The 18737-nt window shown below is 22.9% G+C and overlaps 3 protein-coding genes across 3 annotated transcripts in view; all 3 read left to right on the forward strand. All coding sequences in view use genetic code 6, as the record gives it.

The window, feature by feature from the left end:
* Positions 1 to 1743: 1743 nt before the first annotated feature.
* On the forward strand, positions 1744 to 4191 carry TTHERM_00634650 (hypothetical protein; the record flags this gene model as incomplete). Its single annotated transcript, XM_001010104.1, has 1 exon — positions 1744 to 4191. One exon carries the CDS (start codon positions 1744 to 1746, stop codon positions 4189 to 4191), a length of 2448 nt encoding a protein of 815 aa, XP_001010104.1.
* A 4828-nt stretch (positions 4192 to 9019) lies between these two features.
* TTHERM_00634670 (hypothetical protein) lies at positions 9020 to 11239 on the forward strand (the record flags this gene model as incomplete). Its single annotated transcript, XM_001010106.1, has 1 exon — positions 9020 to 11239. One exon carries the CDS (start codon positions 9020 to 9022, stop codon positions 11237 to 11239), a length of 2220 nt encoding a protein of 739 aa, XP_001010106.1.
* A 5912-nt stretch (positions 11240 to 17151) lies between these two features.
* TTHERM_00634680 (hypothetical protein) overlaps positions 17152 to 18737 on the forward strand; it is a gene marked incomplete at both ends in the record, with an annotated part of 2420 nt that continues 834 nt past the window's right edge. Inside the window, one exon of the mRNA XM_001010107.3 lies at positions 17152 to 18724. Coding sequence (XP_001010107.3) covers positions 17152 to 18724 — 1573 coding nt within the window. The remainder of the gene's footprint in view (positions 18725 to 18737) is intronic.

Consider the following 18737-nt stretch of genomic DNA (forward strand, 5'->3'; position numbering starts at 1 on the left):
TATTTTAATATTTATATACCTTGAAATATAACTTAATGGATATTTAACTAGCTGATGTTGGTTGTCATAAATTGAACAATAAAAAAATATATCACACATTAGATATAAAATATATAAATTACTAAAGCCTGAAGAATCACGTTACACCTGATTTAATTTTTTTTTAAATTAATATAAACATCAATTTATTTATTTAAGTTACAAATAATAAATAATCTTTTTTTAGATATTGTAAACTGATTAGATAGAAGATCAGTTTACATTATTAATAAAAATTTAAATTGAAACATCTTATCTGTTTGCTGTTATGATTAGAATAATCTCTATGGATTGAAAAAATATATTATAAAATATTTATTCAGATTATTCATACTTACTTATTAAAAATAATCTTTTTTTAATATAAAATAAAGAAATTTAAATCAAAAATATTTTATAAAATATTTTTATTTTATAAACATTAAAAATTTGCAAAAAAATAAATGCTTGTCAAATAGATTCAAATGAATCTGTAAACTAATTTCTTCGCTTTAATCTATTTTCTTAATTACACAATTTTATTCTGAAAATTCACTATTAGTTAATAACTTATTCAGAATTGATTAGAATTTTTAAGAAAGAATTAATTATATAACTTATTTATTTATTTATTAAATATATCTTCAAGTACGATTTTCTTAATTAAAAACTGATTCTTCAATTTGTATTTTTTAAAAGTGAAACAATTATTTTTTTATTTGTTTTTCGCTATCATGCTTTCAAGCTAAAAACAATAACTTAATATATTTATTTAGGTTATTTTTTTATATTACAAATGGACAATAAATAAATACAATTTTTTTAATTTATCATTATTTTAAGATGTTTTTAAATATAATTTTAAATGGAATTCATATAAAGTGCTTTTATTGTAAGAATAATAGATGACAGTCATATTTTGATTTGAAAGACATATTTAAAAAAATTTTGAAAAAATAAAATAATTATTTTTACTCTTTTTAAAACAACCATAAATATCCTCAATATATTAAAATTCATCTATTTTCAGATTAGATCAAAGTAATTAAATTTTGAAAGATAACATTTAAAGAATTGGTAGGATTAATTTAATTATTTTTTGTAATTTAAATTCTGTATCATAATAAATACAGGAAAGTTGCTTGTGTAAGCTAAAAAGCGTTATTACGTTAATGTTAGTAATAATTATAATAATACTATAAATATTTTCAGGTTAGTATAGCTCTGTAATCTGATTTCTTTAATTATAGATATCTGAATTAAATATATTGTAATTTAGAATACACAGTTAAGAATGAAATACCTCTGCAAAATTTACGTGATTTTTTAATTTTTCAGGAATAAAAAATATTTTATATCTTCATAAAGATAATTTTTTTGAATATTTATAGTAGATAAATTTTGTTTTAGAAATCATTTTTGTATAAAAAATAAAAATTTTTAATTTTAAATAAAATAATTGTGATTTTTGTATCTTATGATTTTTAAAAATCAAATTGTTGATTAAATAATTTAAAAGAAATATTTAAAAAATTAATATTATATTGACAGTTTCAAATTCATCATTAAATATTATTAGTGTTTTACAGTTTTCTGAAAGTTAGTAATTATATTAACTAAAAAACATTAAAAATAATCTTATTTAAAATGAAAAACTTAAATTTCTTAATTCTCATAAGTTGTATTTCATTTTCAGCTATAAAAGCCTAGATTTTAGGTAATAATATGCCTTGTTCATATGGTAACCAGAATTGCTCTGCATGTGGTTCAACTCCTGACATTTAGCAACTATTTACCTATTAAAATGGATCCTGTTATGTTACTGATTGTTAAACCATTGGAAATCTCAAGAATGGTTGGATTTGCAATTCTTGTTATAATGGTGATTAATAAGTTACATCAGGTCAATATTTTGATGGTACAAACTGTGTTAATGAGTGCCCTTAAGGTTAATAAGCAGGAGATTTTACAAGTTATATTTGTGAAGTAGTAAACCAAGGTTAGGGGGTTGGTTGCGATCAAGGTGATCAAAATTGCGATGGATGTGGATAAAATGATTATTACACTTAATAATTTACATATAATAACGGAGTTAACCAATGTTAAGTTACTAATTGCTCTACTAACGGAGTTAGATTTTTAAATGGTTATGTTTGTAACTCCTGTAGTACTGCTTCTGGAAGTGGAAATATTCCAAAAGGTAAATTTTATGATCATAAAACTTGCACAGATACTTGTCCTTCAGGTTATAAAGCAGACTAATCTACTGGATTTGTTTGTTAAGCCCCACCTAACCCAGGAACTTAAGTTTAATGCTCTTAAGATTCTTAAACATGTAATGGATGTGGAAATAATCCCGATACTGTAAACATGTTTAAACATGTATCTGGGTAAAATTGCTCTGTTATTGATTGTCATTAATATGCATTTTCTGCATCTGTAAATGGTTGGATATGTAAATCTTGTGCCCTTGCCACTGGAAGTGATAATATCCCTTAAGGTGAATACTATGATGAAAATGCTGATACTTGCGTTAAAAGCTGCCCGATTGGAACATCAGCAAGTGCTAATACTGATTACCTTTGCAGACCAGTTCCAGTAGCGGTTCCATGCTCTAATGATTCTTCTACGTGTAAAGGATGTGGAAGCGATGTTGCAACATAAGGCTACTTTAATTATGTGAGCGGAAATAATTGTATTGTTTAAGATTGCACTTAGGCAACTAAATTTAATGGTTGGGTCTGTAATTCTTGTAGTTTTGTTAATGCTTAAACACCTTTTTAAGGAAAATATTATAATGGTTCAAGTTGTACAGACAATTGCCCTCCTGGTTAATCAGCAAGTGCAGCTACAGGGTATACTTGTTAAGTAATCAATCCAGGGGTACCTGTAGCATGTTCAAAAGATGCATAGACCTGTGGAGGATGTGGATCGACAAGTGATATCTAAAACTTATTCAGTAAATCTAAAGGTAATTTATGTGAAGTTACTGATTGCTCTTCCAACATAATTGGCTCTAATTTGAATGGTTGGATTTGTAATTCTTGCTAAAATGCTTCTGGTAGTGGTAATATTGCTGCAGGTTAATATTTTGATGGTAAAACTTGTGTAAAAAATTGCCCACCAGGATAGCAAGCTTCTGCAGATACCGGATTTGTTTGCTAATACCCTCCTAGTCCTGGAACTTCTGTAGCCTGCTCTACTGATTCTTCAACTTGTGGAGGGTGTGGAACGACTAATTCCATATAAAACTTATTTACTCATGGAAAAGGAAACCTATGTTCTGTCACTGATTGTAACTTATCTGTGATAGGATCTAATTTGAATGGTTGGGTTTGTAATTCTTGTTAAAATGCATCTGGAGGAGCTAATGTTGCTGCAGGCTAATATTTTGATGGTAAAACTTGTGTGAAAAATTGTCCTATCGGTTAACAAGCATCTGTCGATACTGGATTTGTTTGTTAAAACCCTCCTAATCCTGGAGCTAGTGTAACCTGCTCTACTGATTCTTCAACTTGTGCAGGTTGTGGAGCAACTAATACGATATAAAACTTATTTACTCATGGATAAGGAAACATATGTTCTGTCACTGATTGTAAATTGTCTGTGGTAGGATCTAATCTTAATGGTTGGGTTTGTAATTCTTGTTAAAATGCATCTGGAGGAGCTAATGTTGCTGCAGGCTAATATTTTGATGGTAAAACTTGTGTGAAAAATTGTCCTATCGGTTAACAAGCATCTGTCGATACTGGATTTGTTTGTTAAAACCCTCCTAATCCTGGAGCTAGTGTAACCTGCTCTACTGATTCTTCAACTTGTGCAGGTTGTGGAGCAACTAATACGATATAAAACTTATTTACTCATGGATAAGGAAACATATGTTCTGTCACTGATTGTAAATTGTCTGTGGTAGGATCTAATCTTAATGGTTGGGTTTGTAAATCTTGCAGTTCAGCTTCTGGTAGTAGTAATATTCCTGTAGGTTAATATTACGATGGTAAAACATGTGTAGCTGATTGTCCAAGTGGTCAATCAGCAACTGCAGATACTGGATATGTATGTAAACCATTATCTAATCCTGCTTCAGGAAATAATAACTAATCTACTGCATCCAATGCAAGTCTAATAACTTTCATTTTAGGCTTTGCTGCTATTCTAAATTTATTATTCTGATATTTTAGATTACATAAAAAAATAAATAGATTGTATCACTTATTAATATATTTATTTATGGATTCATATGATAAATATTTTTTTAGTATTCAATAAACTAATTTTTTATTTTTTAATATTTAAAATACCTCTTTTATTATTTATTTTAAAAAAATTTAAATTTCACAAAAAATTTGAGAATTTAATCATAATATTTTTATCTAATTTAAAGTAAATTAATGTTTAAAATAATAATTTATCATAAATTTAAATATCAAATAAAAGTATAAATATGATATTTAACGATAATAAACAAAACAACTCTTATCTAAACAAATTTATATCTCTGAAAAAGCTAAGCTAAATTTTATCTCAATATTTCAAGTTTTTTATTTTAAAGTAATTACTAAATTTATTTCAATAAAGAATTAAATCTAAATAAAAATTTGAGTAATAAATTATAAATTTGTATCTTAATTTTAATTTTGAAGAAAAAAAAGAAAAAAATATACTTACTGTATTATTAATTCATCCTAAATATCTAAATATAAATAAATAAATTTACAGATTTATTTTTCTTAAATAATTATCCTAATTTTTTAATATTTTATTTATTTTAAAAAAAATAAATTTACGTTAATTATCAATGATTTGAAAATTTATACAATTATTAAAATTTATTTAAATAGTTTTAAATACCCTTATTAGGTACAAACAACCTCTAAACCTAAATAATTTTGAGCTTGCAAAAAAAAACTATACTGATTAGAGAAGAATTAGAGATATTATTAATATTTCTGTCATTACTATACTAAAACAGAAAAATCTACTAAATAAAAATTTATTATATAAAATCAAAGAACATATTTTTATTTATAAAATAAAATTAAAATAATAAAAAAGCTCTTTTAATTTATTTTTCTTGATCTTTTTTATTTTTCTAATGCTTTTTTTATTTATTAATTTAAAATTTAAATTATCTAAAAATTTGTTTTATTTAATTTTTTTAGTAATTTAAGCTAATTTATAATAAAAAAAGTGAAAACTAAATCAGTGAATCATAATAACTGAAAGTAAAAAGCAAGTGTCTTAAATCAAAAAGACTAGTTGCCTTTGAAATAGATTTCTAATGATGATAAAAAAGTGGTGAAAACAGGATGAATAAATATTAAATATTTGTATAGTGGAATGTAATATATTTTATTAAAAAATATTTTGAGATAGGATAGTAAAAAATATGTAAAGTACCCTAGGGTACAGTCTTTTTCAAGGCTCTTCACTGGATTTTTTGATAATTAAGAAATTATTTTATTGAATTACTGTAGTCCCTCATTAATTTTCACCAACCCCTCCACAATCTTTTTAAGCATAAAATGGTGATAAATTTTTTAAAATTCCTTATTAAGGACTATTAAAAAAAGGATCATTAGTCAGCATTTTAAGTAATTAAAATTATTTTTATTAATTTATTCTTAAATAAATTAAATTTTTAAAATATCTTTTTACAGATTTAATTCTTAAATAAATAAAACTTTATTTTAAATATTTAATTATTAAAATATAACATAAAATCTTTTTCAAAAAGGAAAACATTTTTTAAAATAAAATCAAAAGTTAATTTTATGCCTAAACCACTAAATAATTAATTTGATTATATTTAGAATATCCAAAATATTATCTACAAGATTTTGGCTAAAAAAAATCATAAAATTTTCTCCTCTATTTTTAAAATAATAATTAGAATCTTATTATTAGTAGAATAAATTTTTAATAAATAAAAATATTAAATAAACTAATTTTAATTGAACGTCCTTTATAAATAAATATAATTTTTCTTTCATTTTTTTTATTTCTACAAAATTTTAAAATCCAATAATTATTTTTCCTTAAAACAATAAAAATTATTTTATTACTAAAATAAAAGTCTCAAGTTAAAAATAATTTAAAAATATAATTGAATATCAAAACATATTCTTTGTAATCATTTGATAGCTTTTTTAATTGAATTTTTGTTAGAAGCATCAAATATTTATTCTCATCTATTATGAAATTCTCCATAATAGGTAAAAAAAATATTTATAAATTTACAACAGTTTTTTAGTTTTAATCTAAAGAAGTTTAAATAAAATACTTCTTTTTTTTTAGATTACAAACGATAACTTCTTTTTTACACTATTTCAATTTATAAAAGAAAACATTTATATTTTTAAAGATGAATAATTTTTGAAACTATTGATTATTATTTTGAAAGCTAAAATCTCTAATATGTTGAATTAAATAAATAATTTATATCTATTTCAATACAAATAATAAGAAAAAAGAGATATCACAATTCATCATCTTATAAAGATATTTAAATTTATATCGTAGGTCAATAAAAACAAAAAACTGTAACTTAAATTTAAAAATATAAAAGAAATAATTTGAAAATAGCTTCTGTAAGCAAATCTTGTTTTTATAATACATCAATTATTTATATTCAAGATATAATTTGCATTCAAGCATATTTCAGAATTTATTAAGTTCAATATAAGTTAATCTTGTTCAGAATTTGTAAGAAAATTTATAAATAATTAATTTTTATAACTTATTCAATAATTTGTATTCAGATTGATGAGTGATAATGTTAATCAAGTTTTTTTAATTACATTTTCAAAAATATATAAATAAATACAAGACTGATAGTTTCTAATAATATAATTTTAAATTTTGTAACTTAATTTTTAATAAATAAAAGAAATAAATTGAAAATAACTTTTGTAAGCAAATATTGTTTTAATAATATATCAATTATTTAATATTCAAGATATAATTTTCATTGAAGCATATTTTAGAGTTTTTTAAGTTGAATACAAGTTAATCTTGTTTAGAATTAGTAAGAAAATTTATTAATAATTAATTTTTATAACTTATTCAATAATTTGTATTCAGATTGATGAGTGATAATGTTAATCAAGTTTTTTTAATTACATTTTCAAAAAATATAAATAAATATATGACTGTAAGTTTCTACTAATTTTAAATTTTGTAACTTAATTTTAAATAAATAAAAGAAATAAATTGAAAATAACTTTTGTAAGCAAATATTGTTTTAAAAATAGTTCAATTATTTATATTCAAGATATAATTAGCATTCAAGCATATCTTAGAGTTTTTTAAGTTGAATACAAGTTAATCTTAACCAGAATTAGTAAAAAAGTTATAAATAATTAATTTTTATAATTTGTTCAATAATTTGAATTGATTTTTATGAGTGATTATTTATGTAAATCAAATTTTTTTAATTAAATTTTCTAAAATGTATAAATGTATGCATGACTAATAGATATTTGCTAGTAATTCAAATTTTTTATTTATATAAAAAATAAAAGAAAGTGAAACTAAATATTTAGATTAGTTGAATTATAAAAATAATCAATTTATTTATTAAAAGGATCAGTTTTTATCATCTACTGTTGATAATTATTAATTAATAACTAAGTTTTTAAAATTATAAATTATTAATTAGTAGGATTAATATATTCATAATTTTTCTTTGTCACTTTTACACTTACGACAGAAGTTTCATATTATTATAAAATCAGCCACTGATCTATCTAACTGTCATTTTCAAAAGCAATTGAAATCATTTTCTAATTTATGTAACTTAAACTTATAGCAATACATATAGATAAATGAATAAAGCAAATAAATATTTAATTTTTGATATTATAAATTAAAAAATAAATATATTGGTGTATACATAAATGATATTTACTAATAATTTTTAAATTTGTATTTAGATATAATATAAAAGAAAGTGAAACTAATTATTTAGATTAGTTGAATTATAAAATAATCGATTTATTTCTTAAAAGTATCAGCATTTATCATCTATTAGTGACAATTATTAATTAACAACAAAGTCTTAAAAATTATAAATTATAAATTAGTAGGATTAATATAGTAAGAGTTTTACTTTTTCACTTTACACTTAAAACAGAAGTCTCATTTTATTATGACATCAATAACTATTATAACTTTCATTTTCAAAAATTATTTAAATCATTTATTATATTAATTTTTGTAACCTAATTTTATGATAATAAACATAAATAAATGTATGAAACAAATAAATATTTTATTTTTGATATTATAAAATAATTTATTTCGTCTATTCAATCCATTTTGAATAAAATATTTCTAAAATATTATAATTTTTTATAGACTTTTAAATGATTAAATAGAAAAAATAAAATTTGAGTAAGATTACTTTTTGTGATATAATAGGATTAATTTATTATTTTTTACTTTCAACGCATATTTAAATTAAAAAATAAAAAGTTGTATTGTAACCTTTTTGAGGTTTATAATATATCTCCAAAATTAATTTCAATATTATTAGCTTATAATATCAGGAGTATTTCTTAGTTTTCAATACATTATTATATTTAAATATATAATACATACAGTAAAACCTATTAAAATCACACTACTCATTTGAGGGCCGATCACCATTTATTTTCTCGGTTTTTTACACTTTATTATTTCCAAAAATTAATAATAAAAGTAAAACCTTAACAATGGTTATTACAGTATTTAGATTTTTTTATTTTTTTAACAATAATTAATAATTCATAAAGGTATATGAGTTAAAGCAGTTGCATTTGAAGATCTTAAATCAATATTTAGTAATTATCAATAGACTTAAATTAAATTATGATGATTCTTAGATGGTAATAACAAAAAAATTAATCTAAATGGGAAAAAAAAAGTTTCAAATTTCACTTTAAATCTTTTCAGGTTTAATATTCATACAGATTTAATAATCAAATTATTCAACAAACTTTTAGAATAAACATTTAGAAAAATGAAAAATTTATTCATCCTTGTGGTTTTCTTTAGCTCTCTTATGCTTACTGTTATCTGTTAACCAGGGAATCCTGTTTATTGTTCTTTGGATGGAACTTGTAAAGCATGTGGATATACTAGTTAAATCTCAAATTTGTTCTCATTGAAGAGTGGTTATTAGTGCTTTATTGCTGATTGCTCAAAAATCGGAACTAATAAAAATGGTTTTGTTTGTGGTTCTTGCACTTAATATACATTTTACGATGGCACTGATTGTATTTAGAACTGCCCTTAAGGTTAATATGCAAATAGATATACATAAAATAATTGTTAAACAGCAAATCTTGGAAGACTTGTTAAATGTAGTGATTAGGCTGCAGATTGTTCAGGGTGTGCAAATAACTTAGATGCCATTTCTTAATTTAAATTTGATTCTTAAACATAGTAATGTATGATTAATGACTGCTCTGCTAATGTATTATATCTTTTTTTGAATGGATTCGTTTGTAATTCTTGTTATTAAGCTAAAGGAAATGGTAATGTTCCTTCAGGTTAATATTACGATCCTAATGCTTAAACTTGTGTAGATACTTGTCCTCAAGGTAAATATGCGAATTAATTAACTAAATTTATTTGCGTAAATTAACCTAATCCAGGAACTGGAGTTTCATGCTCTAAAAACTCTAAAGATTGTACTGGATGCTAGTTTGCAAACCTATTTGCTTATGGATCTGGAAATACTTGCTCAGTTATTGACTGTAAGTAAAGTACTATTAATCTTAACCTTAATGGCTGGGTTTGTAATTCTTGTTCCCTTGCTCCTGGAATAGGTAATATCCCTTAAGGTTAATACTATGACTCTAGAAGTAAAACATGTGTAAATACTTGTCCTAATAATGGAGTAGCAAGTGCTGATACTAATTTTATTTGCGTAACAAATCCTGCTCCTGTTCCATGTTCAAATGATTCTTCTACATGCAATGGATGTGGAAATGATAATTCCATTTAATAATTGTTCTAATATGTAAGTGGAAATAATTGTAATGTTATAAATTGTTCAGCTCCTGCACTTAATTCTACACTTAGTTCTTCTTAAAACTCGAATTTTGCTGGATGGATTTGTAGATCTTGTGGTGTTGTTACTGGAGCTAACTATCCTGTACTTGATGGATAATATTTCTTAGATACTAAAGTTGGATGTGTCAGTAAATGTCCTGATGGATATATAGCAAATTTAGCAACTGGATATAATTGCTAACAAACTAATCCAGGTTAAGATGTTGCATGCTCTAACGATTCTTAAACTTGTAATGGATGTGGATTAACAAGTGATATCTAAAATTTATTCAGTAAATCAAAAGGTAGCTCATGTTCTGCTATTGACTGCCATTCGAAAATAATTGGTTCTAATTTGAATGGTTGGATCTGTAATTCTTGTTAAAATGCTTCTGGAAGTGGAAATATAGCTAAAGGTTAGTATTTTGATGGTAAAACTTGTGTGTCAAGCTGTCCTACTGGTTAGCAAGCAAATTAAGCAAATGGATTTACTTGCTAATACCCTCCTAGCCCTGGTAGTGATGTAACCTGCTCTACTGATTCTTCAACTTGCGGAGGATGTGGATCTACAAATGCCATATAAAACCTGTTTACTCGTGGAAAAGGAATCAATTGCTCTGTTACAGATTGTAATTTGTCTATAGTTGGCAATAATCTGAATGGCTGGGTCTGCAATTCTTGTAGCTCAGCATCTGGAAATTACAATATTCCTAAAGGATAATTCTATGATGGAAAAACTTGCGTACCAAACTGTCCTAATGGTTAATAAGCCAGTGCAAGTACTGGATTTGTTTGTAGAGGTCAAGGTACAGACGTTGCATGCTCTAGTGATTCCTCAACTTGTGGAGGATGTGGATCAACAACTGCCATTTAAGGCCTCTTCACTCATAGTAAGGGTAATAATTGTTCAGTTACTGATTGCTCAACAGCTGGAGTTGGATCTAATCTGAATGGTTGGGTTTGTAATTCTTGTAGTTAAGCTACTGGTAGTGGTAATATAGCCTCAGGAAAATATTACAACGGTTCAACATGCGTATCGGAGTGTCCAAGTGGCTAATCAGCAAGCGTAGCTACTGGATACGTATGTAAAGTAGCATCTACTCCTGCTGCAGGAAATAATGCCTCATACTCAAATCTAATTGGTTATGTTTTAGTTTTTGCTATTTTAAATTTCTTCTTCTGAATTAATATCAAAATATTAAGAATAATAAATATTTTATTTTTGCAAATTTATATAAATAATTTTTTATTTGTTATAAAGCTGAAAATATTATTTTTCTAGTATTCTTTCTACAAAATATTTTTTAAGATTTTTACAAAATAAACCACCTGCCCTATCTTTTCTCAAAAACTTTGAAGTAGAAAGTATAAATTAGCATCATTCTAGGTGGAGTGAATAATTATTATTTTTACAATATTTAAATAAATATATAATATATCAAGATAAGGAAATGTTATAATCTAATTTTATTTTTCTAAAATAAATAATTTTAATGGCATTATATTTAATTTGAATGATTTAAATTTCTAAAAATACTAATTTTAGTTTTCTAATTAATTTATAAAGAAGAAATTGAAATAGAGACATTATACTTATTCAGTAAAGATTTTGAAATAAAATTGAATTATTTTCTAAAGATATTTAAAAGTAGAATGTATTTCCTTCCATAAAAAAATGACAAGTACCAAAAAGAAAACTCATTAAACTAATTTTAAATAAATTAATAATAAAATAATTAAAATATATTAGTATTAGTCAATTATATAGAGTGATTTAATTTAGAATCCTCTTTATTAATTATTAATAAATTGCTATAAACTTTACATAGAAGTATTATTATTTAAATTTACTACAATTTTTATATATAAAACAATAGATTTGTAAGTATTATCAGTATTTTGTGTAGCTTTTCTTAATTATTTCTATTTAATTAAAATTAATATAATTTTTTGGATTTTTAATCATTTAGGTTACAAATACCTTTTATGAGTAATTGTAATCTAATTAAATAACTGTATTTAGAAACTTAATAAAGTTACAAATTTAAAAATATTCATTTTAATTAATGAGATGAATTAGATCGATCTATCAGATGTAACAATAGAATGGTTAAATAAAAAACATATAAAAAAATATTTGCCATCAATATTTTACATAGTTATTTTGCTCTAATGAATATATAAATAGCTTTTGAAGATAAAAATAATAAAGTTTAAAATCATTTTATAATGTATCTTTCTTTATAAATAAATTAAAAGTTTCAGCAATTTTGATTATAATAATTGAAAACTGTAACTCCTTTTGGTTTATAATTAATTTAAAAAAAATGTATTCAATTTGATTTTAATAATTTTTTTTTTACTTACTTGATAACGCAAAATTGCCTTTTAAATCCTTAAATTAGATTGTAATCAATCTTATCTCAGAATTTATTAAGCTGATTTTTCAGAATTCATTAAATTAATATTTCAGAATTAATTAAATTCGTTTTTCAGAATTGATAAGAAAATTAAAAAAATTAATTTTTTATTACTTACTTCAAATTATTAATCAAGTTTCAACTTGAAGCAAATATATTAAAGAGCTTATTATTTTAATAATAAAGATATATTGAAATTATTTGTTTATTTAATATTTATTTACATAATAAAATATTTTATTTTCATTCATTTCTTTACTTTGATAAATAATTAATAAATGATTTTCCTTATGCTTTAATTTTAACTAAAAAATCATTTCTTATTTATGAAACAGTTTCTTAATTAATTAATTGATGAGTTAATAATAAAATTTTGAAACTTAAAATTTTTGATTAAAAGGATTGTTTTTTCTTATCGCAATTTATTTTCTAAACCCAAATCAAATTTAGAAGTATATTGTTTCAAAAATTTTAAGGCAAAAGCATGTAAACAAGTATCATAAAAATGATTATAATTTATATAGAATAAATGAATGATAAACTAATTCCTGATTAAAGAAGTATTCTTATATTGAATATCTAATATAAGAATATTTATCAAATTTGTTTTTTATTGAACAATAGGATTTTTGTAAATCAAAATCTTAAATTATAAAGCATGAATTTTGCGATCCCTTTTATTTTATGCATTTATTTATTTATCTAAAGTAAATATGGAAAATTTATTTATTGGTTGAAACAGATATATCATGACTTTCATAACATCACACCCGCCTAAAATAAAAATGAAAATTTCAAAGTTATTTGATAAATAGATCATTTTTTATAAGGGTGGGTATAATAATATATTGGAATACATAATTTAATTAGTATTAGATGTAAATTTGAATGAAAATAATATATGTAAATATAAACTTAATACTTCTTTGATATTATTGTTTTATTTTCAAGATAAACCATTCAATAAATGAATAGAGATACCATGATTTATTCCTTTCAACTATTTTTACTTATAATAGAATTGTCAAAAAATTGGTTTATTTAATAGGAGTTTATAAAATTTAAACTATTATAATTTTTTAAACAAATAAAAAATAAAATATTTTTTTCTCCAAATTTTTTATTTCCTATTAAATTTCTATTTGTGTAACTTATTATGAAAATTTATAATTAATTTAGATCTTTTCTAAAAATTAATTATGACTTCAAACGAAAAATATCTTTTTATAATATTACGTAAATATAAGAAAATTGATTTTCATTATCATTTAAACACGGTTTTAATAATAACTTCTTTGGCTTATTTTGATTAATGAGTGATTTTGATTTTAAAAGGGGAATTGAAAAACAATATAAAGCAAATCAAATTTAAAGAAAAAACATCAAAATACCTCACCCTATTGTAATATTTAAGCAATTTTTTTACAGAACAATAATACAATTAAAATAAACTAGCTTTTTAAATATACTCAATTCTAAATAAACTCTTAAGAAAATATTATTTAAAATTAACAATTATTTTAAATTGAATAATAGTTAACATATAAATACATACAATATTACTTTATTTATATGACAAAGTTTACTACTCAAAATTACAAAATCAGTAAATTAAATTTGTTAAAATCTTTGCGCAATGAATTTTTGTAACTTATTTAATCATTTAAAAATAAGTGAAAATTGTATTTAGCTTACATCTTCAAAATACAATTTAGTATTTAACTTATTATTAATATTTATTAATAAGTACAAACAATCTAAAGAAATAGATAGACTTATTATTAATATTTATTAATAAGTACAAACAATCTAAAGAAATAGATAGACTCATTCTTAGCATTTTTAAAAATGGTTGAGTTATTTAGTAAAATTGATTATAATCAATCCTTCATTACTACAAAGAAAGATTAAAAATCTGATCGATAATTGAGTCATCATTTAATTTTTAAATAATAAAAATAACATGAAAAAACAAATATTTGATTTTTTATGAACAATTTAATTATTATTTTACCTCTTTTAAATTTTCTTTTATATCAAACCATCTTAATTACCATCACAAGATTGTCAATGAATTCTTTGCTTATTTGATTGAAATATTTCTATTTTGTAGTAAAAATAATAAGCTATAAATTTGGATTTTTATTTGAGAAGGCATGAAGACTTCCTTCAAAAAAATACTAAAGTTACACTTATCAAATTCTTTTATTTATCTATAAAATCTAAAAGATGATGAATTACCTATTAAAAATCAAATATATATTTCACTTTTATTTTTTCATTTAACAATGATAATTTATCTAAATTTTGCTAAATGAAAATTAATAAGAAAATAAGATTATTGGTTTTATATTATTAGCAAAATGAAATCTGAAAAATAAAATCACAAAAATCACTTTTTTGTATATTGCTTATCATTTTGTTGGTAAAAAATATCATTGAATAAAATTTATATCTAGATTTTACTCGATTTGATTAAACAATAATATAGTACATGATTAATGAAGCCATTTGACATTACAAAAATATTTTGTTATTTATGTAATATGTTTTTTATTAAAAATTAAGTTTTTAAAACATACAATATACTAGATTTAATCAGAATATTTGAGCTATTGCTTTTCATTTGAAGACTAATTTTATTTTGAAACATAATCAAATTTATTTAGTTCTCCATTATAAAAAAATAATTCAATGTTTAGTGGATCAACAGATTTAGCATTTATTTATAGTAGTAAACTTAAAAATCAATTCATTTTTACATTGATTAACTATAGATATGAAAGATGCAATATAAATTTTGATTTCAAAGAAACATTTTAAATTATTTAGCACATAAAAGAATATGTAAATATTTTTATTTGATGGATTTTCACCTTAAAAACTAAATAATCAATAAAAAAGAAAAAATGCCATGCATCTTACTAAGATTATATTCAAGTAAAATAATTATTACTATTCTTTCATAAATTAAATTCAATTTAGTTATTTAATTATATATATTTTAGAATACAAAAATAAATAGACATATTTTCTTCCAATTTTTACATTTATAATAAATTAAAGACGTTGCAATTTTTAATCTAATAAGATTTGTAGAAACAAACTTGTTTGCTTATTTATACGAATTGAAATACAAATACATAATGATATAAAAATTAATTTAAACTAAATTATATAGGTTTAAATTAGCTTTCAAATACTTTAATAATTAATAATACTTATAAACATTTCATAATCAAAATTAATTTTAAAAAATAATAAATTTTATAAAAAGGAAAAACTTAATTGCCATTATCTTTATTATTTTTTGAAGAATAAGGAAATTTTGAGTAGTTTTCCAAATACTCTATTATGTCTTTGTTGACTATTATAAAGATAAATAAGATATCAAGGTAGTGAGTGGAATAATTTAAATACATTAATCCGAATTTTCTTTAAATAAAAATAAATGTTTCATATATCTATAAAAAGTTGTCATTCTAATAAGATTAATTCAAAGGGAATGGCAATATTAGTATTTTAATTTATCTAGATAATGTTTCTATATTAAAAATATGAATAGTATATGCAAAATTGTTGCATATATTTTATATAATAAATTAATTAAGTAAGTGTAACTGATATAAATATAATCATTTTTTTCCCAATTAGTTACAAAATTTGATTTATCAGATTATTCGTTAGTATTTATCACTTGTAATGTAACTTTCCTTCCAAATTATATTTAATCATAATGATTGATTAAATTTTTAGATTGGGAACTATTTCGCAAATTAATTGCTTTATCAAATCAATTTCCATAATTTAATTTTGCAATTTTTTTCTAGTTTGTTACTTCAGAATTTTATTTGATTTGCATCAAACATTTTTCAGAATTTATCAAAAAAATTTCATAATTAATCCTTTGTTTTTTTTATTAAAAATAAAGCAAATGATGAATTGATTTATATAACTTATTTTGTATTTTTATTTATTTCATGAAACTTAATCTAAAATAATTATTATAGATTTATATGTTCATATTTAATAAATTACATTTTGGGCTAAAATATTTAGCATTTAAAATTTTAAAAATTGCAGATTTAAATCTCTAAAAAATTTTGATGTCCAATTTTAGTACTATAAAATAATCTATCATTATTAAATGAGTTTGTATTAATAAATTTATATTAGATTGGTTTACAGTTACTCAATTTTCAAATTAAATTTATAACTTCAAATTGATAAATCTTTACATCAAAATCAAATTAATTAATTATTATTTTGTGAGAGGTTGTAATCAAAGAAACTTTTTATCTAGAAAAATAATAACTGAATTCCATTTAATATTTCAAAATTATTATATACCATAATTAATTAATAACTAACTAGTGTAACTGCAGATTTGTACATTAGGCAAAAACTAATAAAAGTTTTAATAAATTATTCAAATATATTCTTTGTTTACACATTAAATAAAAGCAATTAAGGTAAATCTAATCTTAATTATTCAATAACAATCATTTTTTATTGTAATCATTCATAATTATTATTAGCCTAACAGTTTCAAATTAATCTTTAAGAATTCTTGTTCTAATATTTGATTTTATAATATTTAATTAAAAAAAATAAATATTAAAAATACATTTTTGAAATGAAAACCTTAACTAATTTGATTATCATAAGTTGCGTCATGTTTATATTAGCGGATGCTGCTAATGTTGGTGATTAAATTACTTGTAATAAAGGTGCATAATCATGCGATCTATGTGCTTAAGGCTCAGCTGCAATTTTAAATCTTTTTTAATTTACTGGTTCTTATTGTTAGGTTAAAGATTGTACTCAAAGCTCTGTTGGAAATAACTTAAATGGCGCAGTTTGTTCATCTTGTTAAGATGTACAAAGTGATCTTACTTCGTAAGGTCCTTTTTTTGAAGGTACTTAGTGCGTTTAATAATGTAGTCCAGGTTTGTATGCAAGTGATCTTAATGGTTATAATTGTTAAGTTGCAAATCCAGGCTAGCCAGTTGATTGCTCTCTGAGCTCAGGTTGCAATGAGTGTGGTTTAAATTATTTCGCTGTAAATTAATTTAATTTCGACCTAAGTTCAAAATTGTGCAATGTCATAGATTGCTCTTCTAATGCAGCAACTATTTTGAATGGTTGGGTTTGTAACTCTTGCAAATCAGCTACAGGAACTGGTAATATTCCTAAAGGCTAATATTATGATGGTATTAATAAAACTTGTGTAGATACTTGTCCTTCAGGTTAATCAGCAAGTTAAGATACATAATTTGTTTGTTCCCCTCCTCCTAATCCTGGTACAGAGGTAGGATGTTCTACAGACTAGGCAACTTGTAGCGGATGCGGAAATAAAAATGAATATTTAAGAATATTTAATTATAAACCTAGTAATAGTAAATGCTATGTGAAAGATTGTCATGCAGCTACTATAGGACCTTTCCTGAATGGTTGGGTATGCAACTCTTGTATGTAAGCTTCAGGAGATGGAAATATTCCTAAAGGTTAATATTTTGATGGTACTACTTGTGTAACAAATTGTCCTGATGGATACACAGCAAGTGCTTCAACAGGCTATACTTGTTATAAAAACCCCAAACCGGTGGCATGTTCTAAAGATTCTTCTACTTGTGCAGGATGTGGGGATACTCCTAGTCTTTAAAATCTATTCACTTACTCAGGTGGAAATACTTGTACAGTTAAAGATTGCTCTTAAAAAGCAATAGGCGCTACTTAAAATGGTTGGATATGCTAATCTTGTAGTGCTGCTACTGGTATTGATCTTATTCCATCTGGTTAATACTATGGTAAATCATGTATTAGTAATTGTGGTAAAGGATATTCAGTAAGTCAAGCTACTGGATTTAACTGTATAAAATCAAATCCAGGTTAATTAGTTGCCTGCTCAAATGATAGTAAAACATGTAATGGATGTGGGTCAACAAATGATATTTAGAAATTATTTGCTATTGGAAAAGGGTCCACTTGTGGTGTTATTGATTGCTAATCTGTAATAGTGGGTTCTAATTTGAATGGTTGGGTTTGCAACTCATGTTCAACAGCTGTAGGAACAGGAAATATTAATTCAGGTTAATATTACGATGGAACAAATTGTGTAACAACTTGCCCTATCGGTACAAATGCAAGCAAGGATACTGGTTTTGTATGCTTATACCCTCCTAGCCCAGGTGCTTCTGTTGCTTGCTCTAGTGACTCTTTCACTTGTGGAGGTTGTGGAACAACAAGTAGTATTTAAGG

The sequence above is a fragment of the Tetrahymena thermophila genome, assembly GCF_000189635.1.
Source record: "Tetrahymena thermophila SB210 genomic scaffold scf_8254764, whole genome shotgun sequence".
Lineage (NCBI taxonomy): Eukaryota > Ciliophora > Oligohymenophorea > Hymenostomatida > Tetrahymenidae > Tetrahymena > Tetrahymena thermophila.